The following is a 24,309-nucleotide window of genomic DNA, read 5'->3' on the forward strand; positions in this document are numbered from 1 at the left end:
GAAAGAGATCAGTAACCCAGGTAAGGATGGGCTTCTAAATTAATAAACTCAATTTATGTTATAAGAACTTGTACTTAAGAAGTCATTTCTAATTCAGAGTACTTGAACACTTCCATAATATTTTTGTGGAGAGAAAGAATAATATTTTTAAGTGACAAAATGTATTAGCTACAGGTAGTTAGATCAAAAAGTAATGCTATTTAATATTAGTTTCTCTAAATGTAATCCCTTCTAGAACCTTCCTACAGTTCTACAGAACGCAAAAATTTGAATCAATGTCCATAACTTCCCCCCAATAAACTGCCAAACATTCCCACAGTTGCCCTCTCCTCAGATAATGTGTATGGATCTGAGCTCGTGCATACTTAATCACATTGATAGGATGGCTGCTGTGCTCAACGGCCACAATGATGCCTCCGGAATCCAGGATGGTGTAATAGTGGGGTCCTTCCAGCATCTTCATCCAGGAATAGCCCCCATCATCTGAGATGTACACATCTGGGACCATCACTGAGATGGCATCCCCCACGCTACCTGCAACATAATCCACCATCTCAGTGGCACAAGTTGTCAACGAAACACAGAGTGTTTACTAATGAAAGAATAATTTTGAATGAATTCATTCTGAATGCTTCCCAACAGGCCTCCTGTAATAGAAAAGAAGGCCACCAAAACCTGGAAAAGGGAGAAGTCATGATGCTCTCTGTGATGGGAGTCTACAAAAAAACCCAAGAGATTCTACCAAACAAATGTAAAAACCATCCACAGTGGTTCTTCTTACAGAGTGCAAAGGCTATGGCTGAGTCTCAGCATGCTCAGCTACTTTTCCTCGTTGTGGTGGTGAGTGGGAGGGCTCCTTACCATGTGCGATGACTATTCCCACGGCATTAGGCTCTGAAAGTGGGGCCATTGGAACGTTCAGTTTCTGGGAGATGCTGTAGGATGCGTGAATATGAAGGCTGCACTGTAAAAAGAAACCAAAGCTTACATTAAAGAGAAAAGTACAATTTCTTTACTCATCTCACAGAGCTTTCTGATAAAGCTTTGAACTTAACCCAGACCTCAGTGAGATGATGTTTTTTTTTTTTTTTTTTTTTTTGTCGTTTTTCGTGACCAGCACTCAGCCAGTGAGTGCACCGGTCATTCCTATATAGGATCCGAACCTGCGGCGGGAGCGTCGCCACGCTCCCAGCGCCGCACTCTACCGAGTGCGCCACGGGCTCAGCCCGAGATGATGTTTTTTTTCCAATTGTAAAATATGCATTTCATAAAGTTTACCATCGTAAGTATTTTTAAGTGTACATTTCAGTAGTGTTATATATATTTACATTGTTGTGTAACTAATCTCTAGAACATGTTCATCTTGCCAAAGTGAAATTCTATCACCCTTTAAGCAACAGCTCCCCACTTCTTCCTACCCCCAGCCCCTGGCAACCACCATTCTACTTTGTTTCTATGATACCTCATCTAAGTGGAACCATACAATATTTGTCTTTTTGTGACTGGCTTATTTCACTTAGCATAATGTCCTCGAGGTTCATCTGTGGTGTAGCATATGTCAGAATTTCCTTCCTTTTTAAGGCTGAATAATATTCCTTTATATATGCTAGAGTATTTCAAAAAGTCTGTGGAAAAACAGAACTAAAAGATAATATGAATTTTTCCATGAACTTTCTGAAGATCCCGTGTGTGTGTGTGTGTGTGTGTGTGTGTGTGTGTGTGTGTGTGTATCACATTTTATTTACCCATTTCTCTGTTGATGAACATTTAAGTTGCCTCCATCTTTTGGCTACTGTGAATATTGCTGCTCTGTACATGGGTATGCGAAACCTTCTTGAGACCATGCTTTCAATTCTTTTAGATATAAACCCAGAAGTGGAATTGCTGGATCATACGGTAATTCTATTTTTAATTTTTTGAGGAACCACTATACCATTTTCCATAATGTCTGTATTAATTTGCACTCCCACCAATAGTGTACTAGAGTTCCAATTTCTCCACATCCTTGCCAACACTTGTTTTTGTTTTTTAATAGTAGCCATCCTAATGTCATGAGGACATATCTTGTTGTGGTTTTGAGTTGCATTTTCCTAATGATTAGTGATGTTGAGCGTCTTTTCATGTGTTTGTTAGCCACTTGTACATCTTCTTTGGATAAATGTTTATTTAAATCTTTGCCTATTTTTTATTCGGGTTTTTTTTTTTTTTTTTTGCTGTTGAGTTGTAGGCTCAGAGGGATGCTCTTGATTCTGAAATGTGTTAGAATATTTGAGAGCAAATTATGTAATTATTTTCTCACGTGCAATGTGCCTTATTATATTTTATTTTTGCATTACACCAAAGCTTCTAACTGATGTTTTTTAATTTTTTATGATTTACTTCTGGCTCAGGCTGTGCAACACATACTAGGGTGAGTGACCAATGTTTATAAAGTATGACTCCACACAAATAAACTTGATGAATATCTGACATACTTTAGACACTGTACAAGATGTGGTGGCAATTTGAAATAAGATCCAGTCCTGTCTTTCAGACATCTATGTCATAGGCTCCTGGCCCATTCCCACAGACTGAGGCTCCAAGCCTGCCCCTAAGATCCCAGGCACCAGGCCCATCCCAGTGGACCCAAAGAACCAGGCCCATCCAAGAGGACCCCTGCACCAGGCCAGCCTCCACAGACTAAGGCTAAGGCCTACCCCAGCACCAGTTTGGCCCCTGCAGATACAGGCTCCAAGCACCCCACCTGCAGATGCAGTCAACTGACCCACTCCAAGAGACCCCAGTGCCCAGCCTCCTGAAGTGGACCCAGCCTCCAAGCCTGAGGCACCAGGCCCACCTACCTGCCAGCACTGCCTGTGTAAAAACACATATATTGAAAGTAAAGGGATGGAAGATGGAAAAAGATATTTTACGCAAATGGTAACCAAAAGAAAGCAGGGGTGGCTACACGTATATCACACAAAATAGACTTTAAGTCAAAAACTGTTACAAGAGATAAGAAGGTCAACATATAATGATAAAGGTGTCAATTCAACAAGAAGATATAATAATTGTAAATATATATACACTCAACATTGCAGCACCTAAATATAAAAGTGAATATTAACAGAACTAAAGGGAGTAGACGACAATACAATAACAGTAGGGCACTTCATACCCCACTTTCAACAATGCATAGATCATCCAGACAGAAAGCCAATATGAAAACAACAGATTTGAACAACACTATGAACCAAATGGACCTAATGGACATACATAGAACATTTCATCCAACAGCAGCAGAACACACATTCTTTTCAAGTGCACACAGAATATTCTCCATGATAGAACACATGTTAGACCACAGGTGCTAACAAATTTAAGAAGACTGAAATCACCTCAAATGTCTTTTCCAGCTGTGAAACTATGAAACTAGAAATCAGTAACAAGAAGAAAATTGGAAAATTCACAAATGCATAGAAATTAAACAAAACTCTCCTGAACAATCACTGGATCAAAGAAAAAATGAAAAGGAAGTCAAAAATATCTGAGACAAATGAAAATGGAAACAAACATACAAAAACTTACAAGATGCAACAAAAGCTCTAAGAGTGAATTTTATGGTGATAAATGCCTATATTAATAAAAAAGAAATATCTCAAACATCCTAACTTTATACCTCAAGGAACTAGAAAAAGAAGAACGAAGTCCAAAGTTAGCAGAAGGAAGGAAATAATAAAGGTCAGAGCCGAAATAAATGAAATAGAGATTAGAAAAATAATAGAAAAGATCAATAAAACAGTTTTTTTGAAAAGATAAAAAAAAAGACAAACCTTTAGCTAGACTAAGAAGAGAGAAGACTCAAAGAAATAAAAGAGAAGACATTACATCACAAATTCAAAGGATTATAAGAGATTACTATGAATGTTTATATAACAACAAACTGAATAACCTAAAAAAACTGATAAGTTTCTAGATACATACAACCTACCAAAACTGAATCATGAAGAAAGAGAAAATCTGAACACACCAAAAAGAGTAAGGAGATTGAATCAGTAATCAAAACCTCCCAACAAAAAAAAGTTTAGGACCTGACAGACTCATTGGTGAATTCTATCAAACATTCTTTAAAGAAGAATTAACACCAATCCCTCCCAAACCCTTCCTGCAAACTGAAGAGGAAGAACACTTCCAAACTCATTTTATGAGGACAGTATTACCCTGATAGCAAAACCAAACAAGGATATTACAAGAAAAAAAAAAAAATTATAGGCCAATATTTCTGATGAACATAGATGCAAAAATCTTCAACAAAATATTAGCAAACTGAGTTCAACAGCACATTAAAAAGATCATACACCATGGTCAAGTGGTATTTATCCCTGGCATGTAAGGAGCGCTCAACATACATAAATCAACAGAATAAAGAATAAAAATCATATAAACCTCCCAATAAATAGAAAAAATTTTGACAAAATTCAGTGTCCTTTCATGATAGAAAAAGCTCTCAACAAATTAGGAATCTATCTCAACAAAATAAAGGCCACATTGACAAGCCCACAGCTAATGTCACACTTAATGGTGAAAAGCTTTTCCTCTAAGATTGGGAACAAGACAAGGATGCCCACTCTTACCACTTCCATTCAGTATAGTCTTAGCCAGAGCAATTAGGCAAGGAAAAGAAATAAAGGTATCCAAATAAGAAAGAAAGAAGTAAAACTGTCTTGTTTGCAGATGACATGATCTTACATATAGAAAACCCTAAAGACTCCACCAAAAAACTGTTAGAACTAATAAACAAATTCAGTAAAGTTGTAGGATACAAAATTAACAAACAAAAATACACTAAACACTAACAATAAACTATCTGAAAAGAATACGTAAATCATGTTTACAATACATAAAAAATTAAAAACTTAAAAAAAATACTTAAGAATAAATTTAACTGAGTAGATGAAAAATCTATTACACACTAAAAATTATAAAACACTGATGAAAGAAATGAAAGGAGATACAAATGAATGGAAAGATATTCCATGTTCATGGATTGGAAGAATTAATATTGTTAAAATGTCCATATTACCCAAAGTGATCTACAGATACAATGCAATGTTTATTAAAATTTCAATTGCATTGGTTGCAGAAACACCTAGAAAAAATAATCCTAAAGTTCATATGGAACCACAAAAGACCCCAAATAACCAAAGCAATCTTGAGCAAAAAGAACATGGCTGGATGCATCACACTACCTGATTTCAAAATACACTACAAAGCTACAGTAATCAAAACAGCATTGTACTGGCATAAAAACAGACATATAGACCAATGGAACAGAATAGCAAGCCTAGAAATAAATCCACACATTTATGGTCAATTGATCTTCAACAAAGGTGCATGAACACACAATAAGAAAAGGACAGCCTCTTCAATAAAAGATGTTGGGAAAATGAAATATCCACAAGCAAAAGAATTAACTTGAACCCATATTTCACACCATATAAAAAAATCAACTCAAATGGATCACAGACATAAATGTAAGACCTGAAACTGTAAAACTACTAAAAAAAAACAGAGAGAAAAAGCTCTTGACACTGGTCTGGGCAATGTCTTTCTAGAATTGACCCCAAAAGCACAGGCAACAAAAAGCAAAAATAGACAAATGGGATTGCATCAAACTAAAAACCTTCTGCAATACAATCAGAACAGTGAAAAGAGTAAAGAGACAACCTACAGGATGGGAGAAAATATTTGCAAATCATACATCTCGTAAGTTGTTAATATCCAAACAATTCAATAGCACGAAAAAAATAATTAAAAAATGGGCAAATAAACCTGCATAGCCATTTCTCAAAAGAAGACATACAAATGGCCAATGGTAGGTATATAAAAAAAGGCTCAACATCACTAATTATCAGGGAAATGCAAATAAACACCAGAATGAGATATCACCTTACACTTGTTAAAATGGCTATTATCAAAAAGACAAAAGATAACAAGTGTTAGCAAGGATATGGAGAAAAGGGAACACTTGTACACTATTGGTGGGAATGTAAATTGGTACAGCCATTATGCAAAACAGTATGGAGCTTCCTCAAAAAATTAAAGCTAGAATTACCAGCCATCCCACTTATCCACAGGAAATGAAATCAGTATCTCGAAGAGATATCTGCACTTCCATGTTTGTTATGTATATAATGTTTTATATATATGTATGTACACACACACTTACACACACACACACACACACACACACAATGAAATATTATTCAGCCTTAAAAAAAGAAAAGGAAATGCTGTCATTTGTAACAACATGGACGAACCTATGGCACATTATCCTAAGTAAAACAAGCCAGGTACAGAAAGATAAACACTGCATGATCTCACATATGTGGAATCTAAAAAAGTCAAACTCATAGAAACTGGCTGCCAGGGGCTGGGGGAAGGGGGAGAATGTGGAGACGTTGGCCAAAGGGTACGAAGTTTCAGTTATACAGGACAAATAAGTTCTGGGGATCTAATGCACAGCATGGTGACTATAATCAGTAATACTGTATTGTATACCTGAAATTTGCTAAGAGAATAGATCTAAATGTTCTCACCTCATGCACACAAAAAGATAACTGAGGTGATGGATATGTTAATTAACCTGATTGTCGTAATCATTTCACAATGTATACTTAAATTAAAACACCATATTGTACACTATAAATACATACAAATTTTATTTGTCAATTATAACTCAATAAAGCCAAAAAAAGAGAGAGAAATATATGTCGAAAACTAACAAAGGTATAAAACAGAATGAAAGTTAGTGCTTTAAAAGAAGTCCAAAACAGTTAAAGTGGTAAATATTATGTATATTTTACTACAATTTAAAAAAAAAGAGGTTCAAGCAAACTGTTAATGAAATGAACAGGAATGATTAGTTCTAACTGGATGGGCAGTCAGAATGGTTAGGATTTCCACTAACCCTAACTAATCGGCTTTGGGGGAGACAGACATAACCCCTCAAGGAAGGCCGCAGTGGGGGGGCCTATGCAGGGTGTTTAGGGAACAGCAGTGGGTTACAACAACATATGTCAGTGATAAGATGGGCAATGACAATGAAAAGGCAGGAGAGGACCTTCAAAGGGGAACCACAAAGAGTGCTGGGAAGGGAGAACCATGGGGAACCAGAAGGTGGCAAGACAAGAAAGGCTTCTGTACCTGCCAGGCTTTGAGGAGGAGTCAGGTGCAAGACAAGGCCAGGGCAGAGGGGTGGAGAAAGGGATAAGAAGGTAGAGAGACTCAATAGCACTTGTGAGTATAAAGAAGGGAGAGAGTATGTTGGGGATGGTGTAGGTACACTTTATCTCACACCATCGGAGGCTCTTAAAATAAAACCAAAATCCCAGTCTAGAAGAGCAGAATGTATATCAGGAACAGGTAGTCTGATGAGGGTTCAGGAACCACCAGCATTGTCTTTTTTTTTTTTTTTTTTTTTTTTTTTCCGTGACCGGCGCTCAGCCAGTGAGTGCACTGGTTATCCTTATATAGGATCCGAACCCGCGGCGGCGGGAGCGACGCCGCGCTGCTAGCGCAGCACGCTACCGAGTGCGCCACGGGCTCAGCCCAGCATTGTCATTTTTTGAAGGAAACTCCCAGTGTTCCCCTAAGCTCCTCTCAGATTCTGTTAAGAGCCAGATACAAAGCTTTTCTTTTCTATTTCTTCTTGCCTGTTGATATGGATTGAATTGTATCCCCCAAGTTTTATGTATTAGAAACTTGATCCCCACTGTGACTGATAAGAGGGTAGGAAGTCCTATTATGGGAACTGAAAGGTGGGGCCTTGAAAAGGTGATTAGATTCTGAGGACCATACCCTAATGAATGGATTAGTATGGTGTCATGAGTGTGGTTCTGAGGGCTTTAAAAAGCACGCATGTGAGAGTCTCTCTCTCTCTGCTCTGCCATTTTCTGTCCTGCAAGACACCTGTGTTGCTGTAAAGCCACCACCAAAGAAGACCCTAACCAGATGGGTTCCCTGGACTTTGGATTTCTCAGCCTCTGAAACTGTATGCAATAAATTTTGTTTTCTTACAAATTACCCAGTTCCAGGTATTTTGTTACAAACAACAGAAACAGACTAATACACCTGTCAAGGCCTGTGACTCTTGGAATCTGGGATCTCCTGACCAGCATGGCTTTGCGCTGCTTCTGAATGGTTGATCTATGGCTTTTTACAGAATTCCTGCAGTCTCACTGCTGCCATGCTGGCTCCTAACTAACCACCAGCCCATCTGTCCTTTCTGTTTTCATTCAGGAGTTTAGCAAAACACAAATTGTTAGCCCTCAGTTTTGTTGTTCTTTTTTATTTTTATTATTATTATTGTTATTACATTTTTTTGGTAGCTGGCCGTTATAGCTATTATTTTTAATTGACATGTAATATTTGTACATATTTATAGGGTACAGAGTGATATTTTGGTACAATGTGTGATGATCAATTCAGGCTAATTAGTATGGCCATCTCTGCAAACATTTATCATTTCTTTGTAATGAGAACATCTGAACTCTTTTCTAGCTATTTGAAAATATACAATAAATTATTGTTATGGTCACTTAGCACTACTATAGAACACTTCTTCCTATCTTGCTGTAAGTTTGTACTCATTAACCAATCTCTCCATACCCCCTCTTCCTAGCCTATACCCTTCCCAGCCTCTACTAGATAATAGTTTATCTAGTAACCACAATTCTACTCTCTACTTTTATAGGCTCAACTTTTTTAGCTCCCACATATGAGTGAGAATATGTGATATTTACTTTTCTGTGCCTGACTTATTTCACTTAACATAATGTCTCCAAGGCTAATCCATATTGCCTCAAATGACAAAAAAATCAATCCAATTAAAAATCGGGCAAATGAGTTAAATAGACGCTTCTCAAAAGCAGACATACAAATGGTCAACAGATACATGAAAAAATGCTCAGCATGACTAATCACTATGGAAATGCAAATCAAAACCACAATGGGTGTTTAGAGCAGGGTGTTACAACACCAAGGTCAGGGGTTCAGATCCCTGTATCAGCTAGCCACCAAAAAAAACCCACCAAAAAACAAAAAACCCACAATGAGATGCCATCTCATCCCAGTTAGAATGCCTGTCAAAGATACAAAAAATAACAAATGCTGGTGAGGATACAGAAAAAAAGGGAACTCATACAAGTACATTGTTGATGGAAAACAGTATGGAGGTTCCTCAAAAAAACAAAAAATAGAACTACCATACGATCCAGCAATCGCAATGGATCAAAGGAAAGGTATTTATTCAAAAGAAAGGAAATCAGTATGTTGAAGAGATATCTGCACCCCCATGTTTACTGTAGCACTATTCACAATAAGCCAAGATATGGAATCAACCTGAGTATTCACCAATAAATAAATGAACAAAGAAAATGTGGTATATGAACACAATGGAATGTTACTTACCTGTAAAAAAAGTTTTGTTCTTCTATGAAATTATTTGTCTTTCAAAATTACTTGAAAGACAAATAATCCATAGTATTTTGGCCTTTCCTCATGGTTCCTATTTCGTACATTCTAAGTTAATTTCATTACTCTAATTTCCAAACTTTCCATCTTAAGCTGTGGACCCTAATCAAGTATGAAACTTCTTTATTCAAGAGCCTGGCACTGATCAGAGCAGAACAGAACGGCTGCTTTGCTCCAAGCACATTTGACGATTGGAGGAAACATACCTCATTCTTGTTTTTTGCTGTAGCATCACATTCACTGTTTTCAGGCTTTCTAAGATGCTTCCACCTTCCTCCTTGGTCAAAAGTGATCATAGTCTGGATAGAATTATCTGAATGGGTAAAGAATGACATTAAGCCTGACACATTCAAGCACCCAATGAAATTCAGTTTATCATTGCATTAATTCTCTCCTAATGGAGACAATGTAACACCATTATAACCCTGGAGTCCCACCAGCTTATAATACCTTATAAAACAGCTCAGTGTTGGTGAGTAACTGAGCAGCACTTTATGATATTTGAAGAAGGCTTCCCACCTGAACAGGATTCAATTAATTCCAGAAATCATCTAAGACTGATACTCTTGAAAAAAGATACCTTTCAACTCATACAAACATGAAAAGGCTGATGTCCGTTCTCCTTCCTTGCTTCCTTGCCTTGGAGGTAAACTCTACCATGAAAGGCATCCTAATATTCTCTCAGACAAGACCATGACACCAGTCTTATTTTAGGGACTCTCAAGATTTGAATATGTGTACATAAGAGCAGATTAAAAATTTCTAATTATCGTCTCGCCACTACCCAATATCCTCTCCCTCATAACTTTTCTTTTTTTCTTATGTTTCTTCTTTATTCTCTATTTTCAGTAACATAAACTGTTGCAGGCTTAAATTCAGAGATAATATCTTCTGAGATTTCTAAGAAAAACCAAACAAGAAAGCAAATGAAAGAAAATTCATTTACTTAGCAAACATTTACTGAATGCCCACTATGTGAAAACTGCTGTAAGCCTTTGGGAATACATCAGTGAACAAAACAGACAAAAAATTTTGTGAATTATACATTCTAGCATGGTGAGACAAGCATTAGACATAGTAAATAGGTAAATTATATAGTATGTTCGAAAATAAATGCTATGGAAAAAAACTTGCACAGCTAAAGGTGGATAGGGAGGGTGTGAGGGTGTGAGGGTGTGAGGGTGTGTGTGTGTGTGTGTGTGTGTGTGTGTGTGTGTGTGTGTGAGAGAGAGAGAGAGAGAGAGAGAGAGGGGAAGGGAGGGCAGACTGGAATTGAAAATAGGGTAGTCAGGGCAGGTCTCATTCATTTTTTTTTTTTAAAGATGACCGGTAAGGGGATCTTAACCCTTGGCTTGGTGTTGTCAGCACCACGCTCAGCCAGTGAGCAAACCGGCCATCCCTATATGGGATCCGAACCTGGGGCCTTGGTGTTATCAGCACCACACTCTCCCGAGTGAGCCACGGGCCGGCCCAGGGCAGGTCTCATTCAGAAAGTAACATATGAGCAAAGACTTGGAGGAGGAAAAGATATCAGCCTTGCAGATACCTGGGGAAACGGAGGGAACTGTCAGTGCAAATCTCTAAACTATGAATGTATGTACCTGGTGTGTTTAAGGACTGCTAGGGGGCTAGTGTGACTGCTGTAAGCAAATAAAGGAGAAAAGAGTGGAGGTGAGGTCAAGGAGGAAAATAGGGAGCCGATATCGCTTACGACCTGGTAGGCCACTGTAAGGACTTTACAAAATAAAAACAAACAGCCTCTACCTCCTACTAATAAATAAACACATAAATAAAATAACATTGTAAGAGTCTTTGTACGAAACTTGAGAGTAATGTGTTTATTTGTGTAACTGGGCCTTGGTAAAAGCGAGCTCTGCAGAGCCATCAAGTTGAACACAAGACGGCTCTTGACTGGCTGTTGCTGTGCCCTTGACAGGAAGAGCAAGAAATGGCTCAGATTCAGGCTCATTCCCATAGGCCTACACCTCTCAATGTAGAAGACTCATTTTGTAAACTAAACAACATAGACTCCAAAACATCTTTCTTCCTACCTGCTGTTGCTTTGGTCTCTCCTAGTTCTATATACATAACTTACTTAAGATAGGGAGTCAGAATTTACATGGGTAGGCTTTTTGGTTAGGCAAGCGACATTACTGGGGGGACAGGACCATCAGTTTCCCCGAAAGCTTCAAATCCTAACACATTCAGCTGCAGGAGCAGGGCAGAACAGGTGTGCCAGGACTCACCTTCAGAGAGTACACTTGTTATGTAGACCCCACGGAGAGAAGTCACATTGGTAAAGTCTGTTTCTCCGCCTGTGGTAGTGTAGAGATGCCGGTCCAAAGACTTGGAATAAATAATGCCTCGGTCATCTGAGGTAAAGATTGTGCCAAATCCGGTATCTGAAATAGGCAAACAAACAAAAACACTAAGTTTTGAGAGGGAACAGAGGGAAAAACAACCATAAACATGACTGCCTAACTGATCAAACACATTAGCCAATGGTTTCTCTTCATGATGGAGATGCAGACCTGAGAATTAATCAAAGTTTGATACTCAAAATCTTCATGCTCATCTTAAATTCTAGTACCCCGCTTAGTGCCCACAACATGGTAAGTGCTCAGTTTGTGGAATGAATTAATCAGATGCTACAGAAAAACTCTTCCTAACTATATTTTGGTGGCAGAGACACTGTATTTAGATTCATATTTTACATATTTCTAAATCTTTGTACTCTAGAACAATGCTTCTCAAACTATCTGTGGTAAAGGATTATTTTTTATTTCCATTATGTCACAAACCGATGCTTTTGTAAAATATAATAAAAACTAGTTACTAGAAAAATTAAATAGAAAAAACAGACAAAATCTAAGCCCCCAATTTTTTATCATTACATTCAACTGACATAAAATTACTTCGTCAAATGGCTATAAATGTTTGCTCTCAATTTCTGTACTTATCTGGTAACAGAGAGCTTGAGTATCAGTCTGCCAACGATTCTTTGAGCAACTCTGCTCTAGAACACTTGAAAATACACGAATTATACTAGCATATGAAAACAAGGGGTCTTTTTTAACAGAGAATACATATTATCTTTATGAAAGAGTAATCAGTAAAACACTAATAAATTTTTAGGGGTAAGAGGAAAAACTGATATGTAAGAAGGAGAGCTGATCAAAGATTAAATCTCTGTGCACTCCAGGGTGGCCACTAAGAAGCTCTTACCTCCAGGTTCATCTACATGCATGAACACCATGTCATCATTAGCTGCCAGAATAGAATAGAACTGTTCCTGCCCCACAGAGGGGAGCTGGGCCATGCTCCATGTGTCCCCTTGATCCGTTGACACATGGATCCTTCTTGAGGTATCCTGGAACAAATGCCGATATTCATCTTTTTGCTATTAATAGATATAATTTTAAACAAATGCCGATATTAATTTTTTTGCTAAGATGCCATGTTCAGGGAGACATCAACAGCAACATTTTTTTTTTTTTTTTTAAAAGATGACCGGTAAGGGGATCTTAACCCTTGACTTGGTGTGGTCAGCACCACGCTCACCCAGTGAGCGAACCGGCCATCCGTATATGGGATCCGCACCCGGGGCCTTGGTGTTATCAGCACCGCACTCTCCCGAGTGAGCCACGGGCAGGCCCAACAGCAACATTTTTAATAATTATTATCATCCTTATTTCACTGGGTACAACTGGTATAAATGAAAGGTCACAGTACCAATTACTAAAGCAGTTTCCAGGCATTGGAACAATCCACTCTACTGTAGGTAAGGTAATCTTTGCTTTCTCTTTTGCTTCTTCATTCTGGTATGGCCCTGTAAGATAATAACCTCCTAATCTCTGATATTCCATCTCCTTCAATAGAGCTAAGGATTTGATATGACTATCATTAGCTTGGCTTGATAGCCATTCACATTTACTTGCTCAGATAATTCTTAAAATGATGATTGATGCATAAAAGTTTGGTCGCTTTCAGAAAGTCTGGGCATAATCCAAAGAATTAAATCATTAAAGGTCTAGAACATGGAGATGAAACCCATTCTTGGGAAATCATAAAGGGAGTCAAGATGTAACATCCTGCCTCTTTAAGGAAGTCTCTCAGAATAGCCATAATGAAGGGAACATGCACGGACTGGGAAGAGGCTGAGGAGAGTCAGAAACTACTGTAAGAAAACTGATCAGGGAGTATTTGGCTAGTAAAAGGAATCTGATAAGAAGGCAATTAAAAATAACTCTCTAATAAATAGCTTAAAATAGCTACTAGACACAGTTAGCCAGGGCACAAAAATTAATCTCGGGGCCTCCTCAGGTTAAATACTCTTTGAAGTCCGGTGATAAGAACATTTAACTTACTTCTTTAACTTATACTGAGATGTCTAATACTTGGAATCTTATTCTCATTGCTATAGGTAGAAACTAGAGTTCAAAAGCACATAGCAGAATTTTAATTTTGTAGAGAGTAGTAGGATAGCACAGGAGGTTATAACGAGGCTCCCTCTGGAATCTGACAGTCTGATTTCCCTGAGGGTTCCACCACTGGGTGAAACCAGGCACCCTACTCAATTTTCTCATCTAAATTAGTTCATGGGGCTGTGGGGAGGATTACTACAAAACTGCTCAAAAGAGCTGTCTGTACTTACTGTGTCTATTTCCCCCTCCAGTTCTCTCTGAAGCCACTTCATCAGTCTTTTAACCTCACTACTCCAATGAAGCTGCTGTTGCCAGGCTCACCAACAACCTCCGCTTTGTCAACTCCAGTGAATATTTTTCAGAACTCATCTAACTCAACCTCTCAATCGAGTTTAACACAGATAATTACTTCCTCCTCCTTGAAACACTTTCTTCATTGGCTTTTGTGATATTCCACTGTCCTGATTCACCCCTACACCTCACTGATCCCTTCCTCTCCAGCAAATCATCTTTGCTGGGGTCTTCTTCTCTTTCCTACCTTTCAGTGCGGGGTGCTTCAGGATTTGCTCAGTCCTCCCATCTCTTTTCTACCCACTCATTCCTCCAGAAGATATCTAGTCACACAGTTTTAAATACCATATCATTTTGGGAGACTCGTATACCCAAATGCTTACTTGACATTTCCACTTAGATATCTAAGAGGCATTACACATCCGAAACTGAATTCTTTATTTTTCTCCCCAAACCCTGCTCCTCCTGCAGGCTTTGTCATCTCAGAAAAGGACACCACCATTTACCCAGCTGCTCAAGTCAAAGACTCCACTCATTCTCCTTGTTTCCACTCATTCTCTCACAACCCACATCTAATCCACAGGCAAGTCCTATTAGCAATATGTTTAAAAATACATCCACAGTCTCACCACTTCTCCCCTCATCCACTGTTAAAAACCTGGGCCAACCTACCACCTTTCACCTAGACTACTGTAACAGCCTGCATGTAACAGTGGCTTCCATTTTTGCCCTGTCAGGCTATTTTGTACAACCTATTCTGTCAAAAAAGAAGCCAAATTGTGTCATTCCCCTAATCACAACCCTTTTGCAGCTCTCCAACACACAAAGAATAAAAGCCAACATCTTCATCATGACCTACAAAGGCCCTGTATGATCTGGCTACTGGCTCCCCCTCGCCTCACTTCTGACCACTCTTCTCTGTGTTCCGGCCACACTGCCCTTCTCCCCTTTCCTTCATAACTGAGTGTGCTCCTTCCTGCTGGTCTCTGCACTTGCTGTTTCCTTGGCCTGCTCTCCTCCCAGATGTCCACACAGTCATGCTCTCACTTCAGTCAGGCTTCAGAGAGCCCACCCAAATCACCCTATCTAAAACAGCACGGCTCCAATTCCTGCCACTTTCCATTTCCTTAGTCTGCTTTAGATTTCTTCACAGCTTTAATTATTACCTGATATATCATATTTATTTGTTTAGTATTTATCTCCTCACTTGAATATAATCTCTGAAAGCAGGAAACTTATCTGTTTTGTTCACTGCTATATTCCTGGAACATAGAATAGCACCTAGCATATAACGGCACTCAAATGTTACCTCTTTTATTATTATTATTGGATAATGAGCAAGTGGATTGCTTTTTTCAGCTATCTATGTCTGAGTAAAGGCCAAACACTGGATCTACATATCCCAAAAAAGATACCAGGATTTGCATGGTGACAGAGGCCAAAGGGCACAGTTGCCCATTGAATCAACCAGCCTCTGTAAAAAGATTCATTCCCAAACCTTAAAGTGATAGTAAATATTGCAAAAGGACAAGAAACTGTCAGTACTAAGTAGTAAAGGGGATCTATATGAAGCATATTTACAGAAACACCAGATCCCAAAGAGATGAAGCAAATACCCACCTTATCAGCCATCACAGAGGCAAAAAGGAAACGTCCCCCAAGACCAAATGAATAGATTTTCATGCCAATGGTTTTGAAGCTTTTACCCAAGTCTGAAGTTCTCCATAATTCCAGTGCCCCAAGGTCAGCTTCTTAAACAAGACAAAATATTAATCAAAATTTCATTTACTAGTGAGCCAAGTCAAAAACAGCTATTTTAGAGTGGCTCTTAATTTTATAGCTAAAGCATTTTTAATCTTATGCATGTTGATCAAGTGACATTATGAGAGGACTTCAAAAAGTTCATGGAAAAATGGAATTAAAAGATAAAAATAAAAAAACCCAAATTTTATTTCTCTACATAAGCTCCATCAAGTTCAAGATACTTTTTTAAGTGATGATACCAGCCATTTAGTCCATACCTAAAGAACTAAGGGTCCTGGGGATTTAACCATGTCAATCCAGTCTTTTTTATATTAAATGAAGAAAAATGGGTGCTCTTTAAAGATTTCTTAAGATTAAGGAACAAAATCAAGTCAGAAAGAGCCAAATCAGGACTGTAAGGTGGATGCCTAATGATTTCCCATCGAAATTCTCAAAAAATTGCCCATTTGATGAGAATAATGATCAGGAGGAGCATTGCCACGGTAGAGAGAACTCTCTGGTGAAGCTTTCCAGGGCATGTTTCTGCTATAGCTTTGGCTGTCTCAAAACACTCTCCTAATAGGCAGATGTTATCATTCTTTGGCAGTTCAGAAAGTCAGCAAGAAAAATGCCTAAGCATCTCCAAAAATTGTTGCTATGACTTTTGCTCTTGACTAGTTTGCTTTTACTTTGACTGGACCACTTCCACCTCTTGGTAACCATGGCTTTGACTGTACTTTTGTCTTCAGGATCATACTGGTCAAAGCCATGCTTCATCTCTTGTTACTATTCTTCCCAGAAATTCTTCTGATTTTGATCCCACCTGTTTAAAATTTCCATTGAAAACTCTGCTCTTGTCTGCAGCTGTTCTGGATGCAACAGTTTTGGCATCGAGCAGAAACTTTGCTCAACTTTTTTCAGTCAGAATTGGGTAAGCTGAATCAATTGAGATGTCTATGGTGTTGGCTGTTGTTTCTGCTGTTAACTGTTGGTCTTCTTCAATTAGGGCATGAACAAGACTAATTTTTTCCTCAAAAATTGATGTGGATGGTCTGCAGACATGGGTTTCATCTTCAATATTGTTTCATCTCTTAAAATGAGTTATCCACTTGTTAACTGCTGATTTCTTTGGGGCATTATCCCAACAAAATTTATCCAACAAAACAAAGCATCAATGATTTCATCAGTCTTCCATTCCAGCTTCACCATAAATTTGATGTTTGTTCTTGCTTTAGTTTTAGCAGAATTCATGGTGCTCTGTGATATGGATTGTGTCCCCCAAGTTTTATGTATTAGTAGCCTGATCCCCACTGTGACTATTAAGAGGGTGGGAAATCCTATTAGGGTAATTGAAAGGTGGGGCCTTTCAATTGTAGGGCCGTGCCATAGTGAATGGACTAATAATGGTGGTCAGGGCTGTGGTTCAGAGGGCTTTAAAAGAAGAGCACATGAGAAGTAGTCTATCTCTCTGCTCTGCCATTTTCTGTTATGTGAGGCTCCTGGGTCACTGTCACCACCACCAATACCATCACCAGATGTATTCCCTAGACTTTGAACTTCTGAGCCTCCAAAATTATCAGCAATAAATTTTTCTTTATAAATTACCCAGTTCTGTGTATTTTGTTATAAGCAACAGAAATGGACTAATACAGAAAACTGGTACCAGAGAAGTGGGGTGTTGTTTATAACAAATACTTGAAAATGCAGAAGTAGCTCTGGAACTGGGTAATGGGCAAAGGCTGGAAGAATTTGAAGGAGCAGGCTAGAAAAAGCTTAGATGCTGGTGAAAGTTTAGAAGACAAGAAAACCAGAGAAAGTTTGGAATGTTTTAAAGACTGGTTAAATTGTGGTGAGCAAAATGCTGATAGAAATATGGACAGTAAAGGCCATACTGAGAAGATCAAATGTAAATGAGAGGAAGTTTATTGGAAACTGGGGCAAAGGTCACCCTTGCTATGAACTGGTAAGGAATTTGTCTGCATTCTCTTCATGCCCAAAAGTATTATGGAACGTGGAACTTAATGGTGCTGACCCAGGGTATCTGGTGGAAGAAATTTCTACACAGCAAAAACATTCAGGAAGCCTCATGGCTACTTGCAACAGCCTATTCTGAATTATAGCAGCAAAGGCATGATGTAAAGCTAGAATTTAAAAGGGAAGCTGAGCATAAAGATCTAGAAAATTTGCAGCCTGTCCATGTAGTAGAGAAGCAGAGAGTATTTTGAGGAGAACAATTCAATGGTGTATCCCAGTGCTCATTTGCTAAGGAGATTAGTGCAGAAGAAAGGGATTACCAAGAGAAGGGAAAAAAAGACCTTGAAGGCATTAAAAAGACCTTAAAGGCATTTCAGAGATCTTTGAGGCTGTCTTCCATTACAGGCTCAGAAGCCTAGGGTGATAGAATGGTCTTGGGAAAAGGCCTGAGGCACCCTCCATGGGCTTACTGCCCAGGGCCACCTTGAGAAGCTGCTCCCCACACAAGCACCCCAGCTGCTTTGGCTGTTCCAGCTGTGGCTAAATTGGCCCCAGGTGTGGCTGGACCCACAGCTTTGGAAGATGCAAGCAACAAGCCTTGGCTGTGTGCATGTGCTGTTAGGTCTGCAGGCCTGCAAATGCCAAAGCTGTGGAGGCTTGGGGGCCTCTACCCCAATTTCAACAGATGTATGGAAAAATCCTGGGGGCCCAGGAAGTGATCTGTCACAGGGGTAGAGTCACCACAGACAGCCTTTCCTAGAGCAATGCCAAGTGGGAACGTGGGGTTGGAGCTACAGCAGAGAAACCCCATCAGCACCATGCCTAGTGGAGCTGTGGGAGTGGGGCTGCCATGGAGACCCCAGAACTGCAGAGCTACCAACATGCAATGCCAGCCTGTGAGAGCTGAAGCATGGCCTCACCCTTGGGGACCCTAACACAGTGTGCAGAGGACACTGAACATGGAGTCAAGGATTTGACAGCTTTGGGATTTAATGCCTGCCCTGCTGGGTTTTGAACTTGCTTAGGACCTGTTAACCCTTTCTTTTGGCCTATTTCTCCCTTTTTGAATAGGAATATGTATCCTATGCTTGCCCCACCACTGTATCTTGGAAGTAGATAACCTGTTTTGAAGATAGGACATTGAGACTTTGGACTTTTGAGTTGAAACAAGTTAAGTCTTTGGGGATAGAATGAATGTATTTACCCTTGAGAAGGACATAAACTTTGGGGGCTAGGAACAGAATAATATGGATTGTGTCCCCCAAGTTTTATGTATTAGTAGCCTGATCCCCACTGTGACTGTTAAGAGGGTGGGAAATTCTATTATGGTAATTGAAAGGTGGGGCTTTGAAGAGGTGATTAGATTGTAGGACCATGCCATAGTGAATGGATTAATAATGGTGGTCAGGGGTATGGTTTGGAGGGCTTTAAAAGAAGAGCACATGAGAGGTTAGTCTCTCTCTTTGCTCTGCCATTTTCTGTCATGTGAGACCCCTGGGTGATTTTTGCCACCACCAAGACCCTTACCAAATATATTCTCTGGACTTTGGACTTCCCAGCCTCTGAGAGTGTAAGCAATAAACTTTGTTTTCTTTATAAATTACCCAGTTCCATGTATTTTGTTATAAGCAATAGAAATGGACTAATACACTGATAGGGGCTCTTTTCACACTGATGTTATCCTTCTTAGTGCCTCAAACTAGATCCTCTTCAGACACGTTGTAACAAGTTAGTATGAGTTGATTTTGGTGCAAAAAAATTTTGAAATCCATGCATGGTTTTTTCATAATATGTATTTTCCATGAACTTTTTGAAGACCCCTCATATAAATGTGATATGGCATCAGATATAGGGAATTCACATTTGGGTTTTATTTTACATATGTGAGATTTTATGCTAGATGGATAGATAGAGGTTACTTAATTCCAATATAGTGTTGCATAAAAATATCACAGCCGTGTCATCTGCTTTACCTTCTTCATGGCAGTTTGAAATTATCTTATTCCTTTTTATTTTTATTTTGGCAGCCAGCCAGTATAGGGATCTGAACCCATGACCTTGGTGTTATAAGGCTGCTCACTCACCAACTGAGCTAACTGTCGAGACTGGAATTCTTACTCTAACTTGTCCTGTTTGAACTCTGGTTTTCTTGTTCATCGTTCGACAGGCCTACTTGAATTTACATTCCATGAGAGCAGGCCTTGGGTATTTTGCTCTCTCTATCCTTAGAATAGCGTTTATCATACAGCAGGTACTCAAATATTTGATGAATGAATAAATCAAAGATTTTGCTCTCTGCTTTCAAATTGTGCCATAGATTAAGAAGCCAATAGCTTCCACTAACACAAATGCAATCCATTCTCTTTTGCAGAAATCACTATGCATTTTAATTTGTTATTGTTTGTAGCCTAATATATTTGCTTATATAATCACATTGTTAAAATTAAGTATAGCCTACATTTTTATTTGATCTGGGCATAGTGAAGTAATTTGGTTGTACTTTCAAGATTGAGAAAATCATTAACAGCTATGTTTAGCTTTTAAAGTTTCAGAAGAATGGAAGGATCTTTCATGTTTCTACCTTGCAAAACCCAGGACATTCTACCATGAATGAACAACAGAACACTCTTTTCTGGGACTAAAAGATACTTACTGCAGGATCCATTCACATAGGTGGTGAAGAAGATGATGTTTTCTGATCCCCTACAATAAGGCAAAGAAAGGGAAAAGAAATGATTTAAGACTGCTAATGGATTGTGTCAACCTTAATCACAAAGCTCCTAGGAAGCCTAACAAGCTCCATCCACACGTACCAGCTGACACAACCTTCACAGGTGCTGTGCATCCCATTCTTCCACAGCCCTGCCAGTCAAGCTTCCCATAGCCCTATGAGTTTTCCATAGTCCCTACTTCTTTATATGAACTCTTCCAGCCAGTCAAACTGGTCTACTTACACTCTCCAAATGTGCCTCTTGCATTTGCTTATACTGTTTCCTTCCCAAAACACTTTTCTCTTGTAACCAAATCTTACCCTTACAATCATCTGGCTCCAGCTTAAAATTTAGCTTTTACATGAGCTTTCCCTGTCACTCCAACTGGAAGTCTCCTTCGCTGCAAACTTCTGGAGCAGCAGTCCTCAACCAGGGGCAATTGTGCCTCCCAAGGGACATTTGGCAAGGTCTAGAGAGACTTTTTGTTGTCATAACTGGGGCTGGGAAGAGGGGACAAGAGTTGTTACTAGCATCTAGTGGGTAGAGGCCAGGGATGCTGCTAAACATCTTACAATGCACAGGACAACCCTCTCCCCGCCCCTAAATGTCATTATTGCTGAGGTTGAGAAACCATGCCATTCTGTACCAGCCACTTGGCACTCATTTGGCTTCTTCAGGGCAGGTACTCAGTTTTATGCTTTGTTGTTTCCCCTCAGAATCTAGTTCAATGTTTTGTATGAGCTAAATAATTTAGTTCTTTCATCTCAAATAGACAACTAGGTCAGAGGTTGAATTATTTAAAATGTAACTAGGAAAAGCAGCTTGCAGGGAACTAGATTCAGACACTGATAGTACTTATAGATTACCACCAGCAAAAGGTTCTGGGTTTGAGCATGTTCTTTCAGAACTTTAGATTGTGAATTCCTAGAAATCAAAGATCTAAAAGGTGAGTAAGCAGTGCAGCAGCCCAGTTGCCTTATATTTTAGACACTAAACAAAAAAATGTCTTACAAAAGTAAAAAACTTTGCATAGGACATGAAACAGAATACTGTTTTAAAATAACCTTTTAGTTTTAAAGATGAGTTTCAATAATCAAAATTACTATACTCTTAATCATGTCCCACATATTTTAGGTCCATCAGGAATGGAACAATTTAACTTAGTTACCTTAAAATTCCTTCCTTCTTGTTACATTGTATAAGGTACAGACACAATTCATTAAAACATAAAAGGAAAGCAGATGTGGCATGCGTAACATGGTGGGGCTGTAAAAACCTCACTTAAGCATTTCTGAAAAAAGCTCACTTTATTTAAGCAACCTTTCTAATATTTAATTAATTTTGGTCAACAAAGTTTGAATCTGTATTACACATTTTAGTACAATAAACTCTTTTTGGGGATTACGTGTCATCACCATGAATATCAGCCATATCAAACTATAATACAGTGCTCCCATTAGTAGTTACTGAAGTATGTGTCCTTTCTTGATCTAGCACTAGAAAATTTCATGCTGGTATATTCTCTTAAGTTTTTGTCTGCTCTTTCATGGTTTTTCTGCCTCCTTCCAGCTCTCAACCTTCAATTCTAATGCTGCCATGTGTTTGTGGCTGGCAGCCACATGTCCTGCCTTTGGCAGAAATCTGCTATAAATTGGGAAACCAGATTAACAAACTTGTTGAAATTGTCAAAGGGAAAGAAGAGGCTCTAAACTAGGGTCAGAGCCTTATCAGAATTTTGGGAGTGTGAAGGCTCTTAATTCAATTCTTGCTCAACTCCCCACCCCCCATATTTCCAAACAGATCTCCTTTCACAGAAGGAAAAAACTAAAGCCCAGAGAGGTTAAGCCACTGACTAGCAGAGCCAGGCTAAAACAAAGGTGACTTGATTCCCAAGTAAGAGCTCCCTCCACTACACCATCTTTAAGCAGGTATGTGGTGGGGGTGAGGTAGGGGGCAGGGCATCCCGCCAAGAGAAGTGAATGAGTTTTGCTGCACAGACAGTGTGACTCTGGCAGTCTGGAAGCTCTTTCGGCTTTCTGCCTAATTCCCTGCTATGTTTTACATAACCGAAATGGGTCTCTAGACAAGGGAGTGTAAATCTAGGTGCAGAGAAGTATTTAAATTCCCAAATTAATGCTGTATTTTATTACATGCCAATTGATTTTCACCATTTATAGAGAATAAACCTTTGGCAGGTAGCAGCTACCCAGTCATGTGCCTTGTTTTATACTTTATATTCTAACATTTAGTGAGACTAAGTCTTCTTTTCCAGCAGAATTAGAAGCTCCTCCAGGTCAAGGTCTGTGTCATACCCCTCTCTGGTATCCCTTATGGCACCCTGAAGAGTACTTGGCACATAGTAAGTGCTCAATATTTATTCACGTAACTTTTGGCAGCACTAGCAGGAAAGGTTTAGGGCTCTGCACAGATGGATTCTTCTGTTACTCACCATTTGGCCAAACACACTGCTTTGTGGATTTCTTCCCATTTTCCCCCAAAATTCTTGGACACCCACAGGCCATTCTGAAAGATTATAAATGACTTATCAAAATTCCATCTTTATCCTGTACAGCTGCTTGTATGACCTTTAATAATTCATATCCAATCATTCAGGACAGTAAAAACACACACTGAAGTTCCATCAGAGCTGCCTGAGCTCTATAGACACACATGGCTTATCCAGGCCCCTCTGGGGTCTTGTAAGTTCATAATAACATAAATGAGTATGAAGTGCCTACTATGTGCCAGGCACTGTACCAGATGTTGCACTGGGGATACAAAGATGAATAAGACACACTCCCTGCTCTCAAGTAGCTCACAGTTTCACAAGGGGCACAGATAAGAAAAAAGTTCAATACAATGTGGTAAGTGTTATGGAAACACGGTCTAGTGTTTCTAACTGGGGAGAGGCAGGATGTTGCATCAGAGAGTTTCCTGATGAAGATAGCGGCACTGAGTTTTAAATGATGAGCAATGTAACCAAAGAAGGCAAGCAGGCAGATGAGGTGTTACTGCACTCAGACAAACTAGTAGTAGCAAAGACAGTGAGGTGATAAAACACTGCAGTGTGTGCAGGGAACTAAAACCCACCAGACATTAATGGAGTGCAAATTCCAAGGGGAGCAGGTGAGGAACTAATGGTAGGGAGAAAGGTGAGGGCCAGCTCATGGAGAGCCTTCCTCCCATGCCATATTGAGGAATCTGGTTTCTATTGTATAGGAGATGCCCTCAAGAGGAAGGAGCTTTAAACAGAGGAATGACATGGTCAGTTTCACTTTTTGAGGTGGAGTATTTGGATTGGAATGAGAAAGATGGATTTCAGAGGGTCCAAACTAGAAGCAGGAAAAGCAGTAAATAACTGCCACATTAGTTCAGTAAGAGTTAATGAGGTCTTGAATCACAGTAGTGAGGAAGAGGCTCAGCAAGAATTTAGTAGCTATAATAGTAGAACTGGATGACTTTTCCTGTAAGGCAGGTGTCTCAAAGTCGTTTACTCTGGGTTTCTCGTTGCGGTATATAGGATGCACTGTGGTATCATTACTAGTATAAGGATTAAGGGAAGAAGAGCATGTATAGAGAAGAGCAGGAAAAGTAGTTCAGTTTTACACTGAGTGTGAGGTGCCTGTGGGACATCCAGACAGAGATACCCAGGG

The 24,309-nt window shown here is 39.2% G+C and overlaps 1 protein-coding gene across 4 annotated transcripts in view; it reads right to left on the reverse strand.

The window, feature by feature from the left end:
- Positions 1-24,309, reverse strand: part of SORT1 (sortilin 1) — a 76,154-nt gene that overhangs the window by 14,065 nt on the left and 37,780 nt on the right. For 2 of the 4 annotated variants that reach the window (XM_063107126.1, XM_063107124.1), the window contains exons 6-13: positions 23,106-23,179; positions 20,599-20,648; positions 15,849-15,976; positions 12,739-12,883; positions 11,760-11,915; positions 9,720-9,826; positions 862-964; positions 366-534 (exon numbers count right to left, since the gene is read on the reverse strand). In XM_063107126.1, the coding sequence (XP_062963196.1) occupies positions 366-534; positions 862-964; positions 9,720-9,826; positions 11,760-11,915; positions 12,739-12,883; positions 15,849-15,976; positions 20,599-20,648; positions 23,106-23,179 (932 nt within the window). Of the gene's footprint in view, positions 1-365; positions 535-861; positions 965-9,719; positions 9,827-11,759; positions 11,916-12,738; positions 12,884-15,848; positions 15,980-20,598; positions 20,649-23,105; positions 23,180-24,309 lie in introns of all 4 variants that reach the window. The other 2 variants (XM_063107125.1, XM_063107123.1) reach the window with 1 other exon arrangement.

The sequence above is a fragment of the Cynocephalus volans genome, chromosome 8 (assembly GCF_027409185.1).
Source record: "Cynocephalus volans isolate mCynVol1 chromosome 8, mCynVol1.pri, whole genome shotgun sequence".
Classification (NCBI taxonomy): domain Eukaryota; kingdom Metazoa; phylum Chordata; class Mammalia; order Dermoptera; family Cynocephalidae; genus Cynocephalus; species Cynocephalus volans.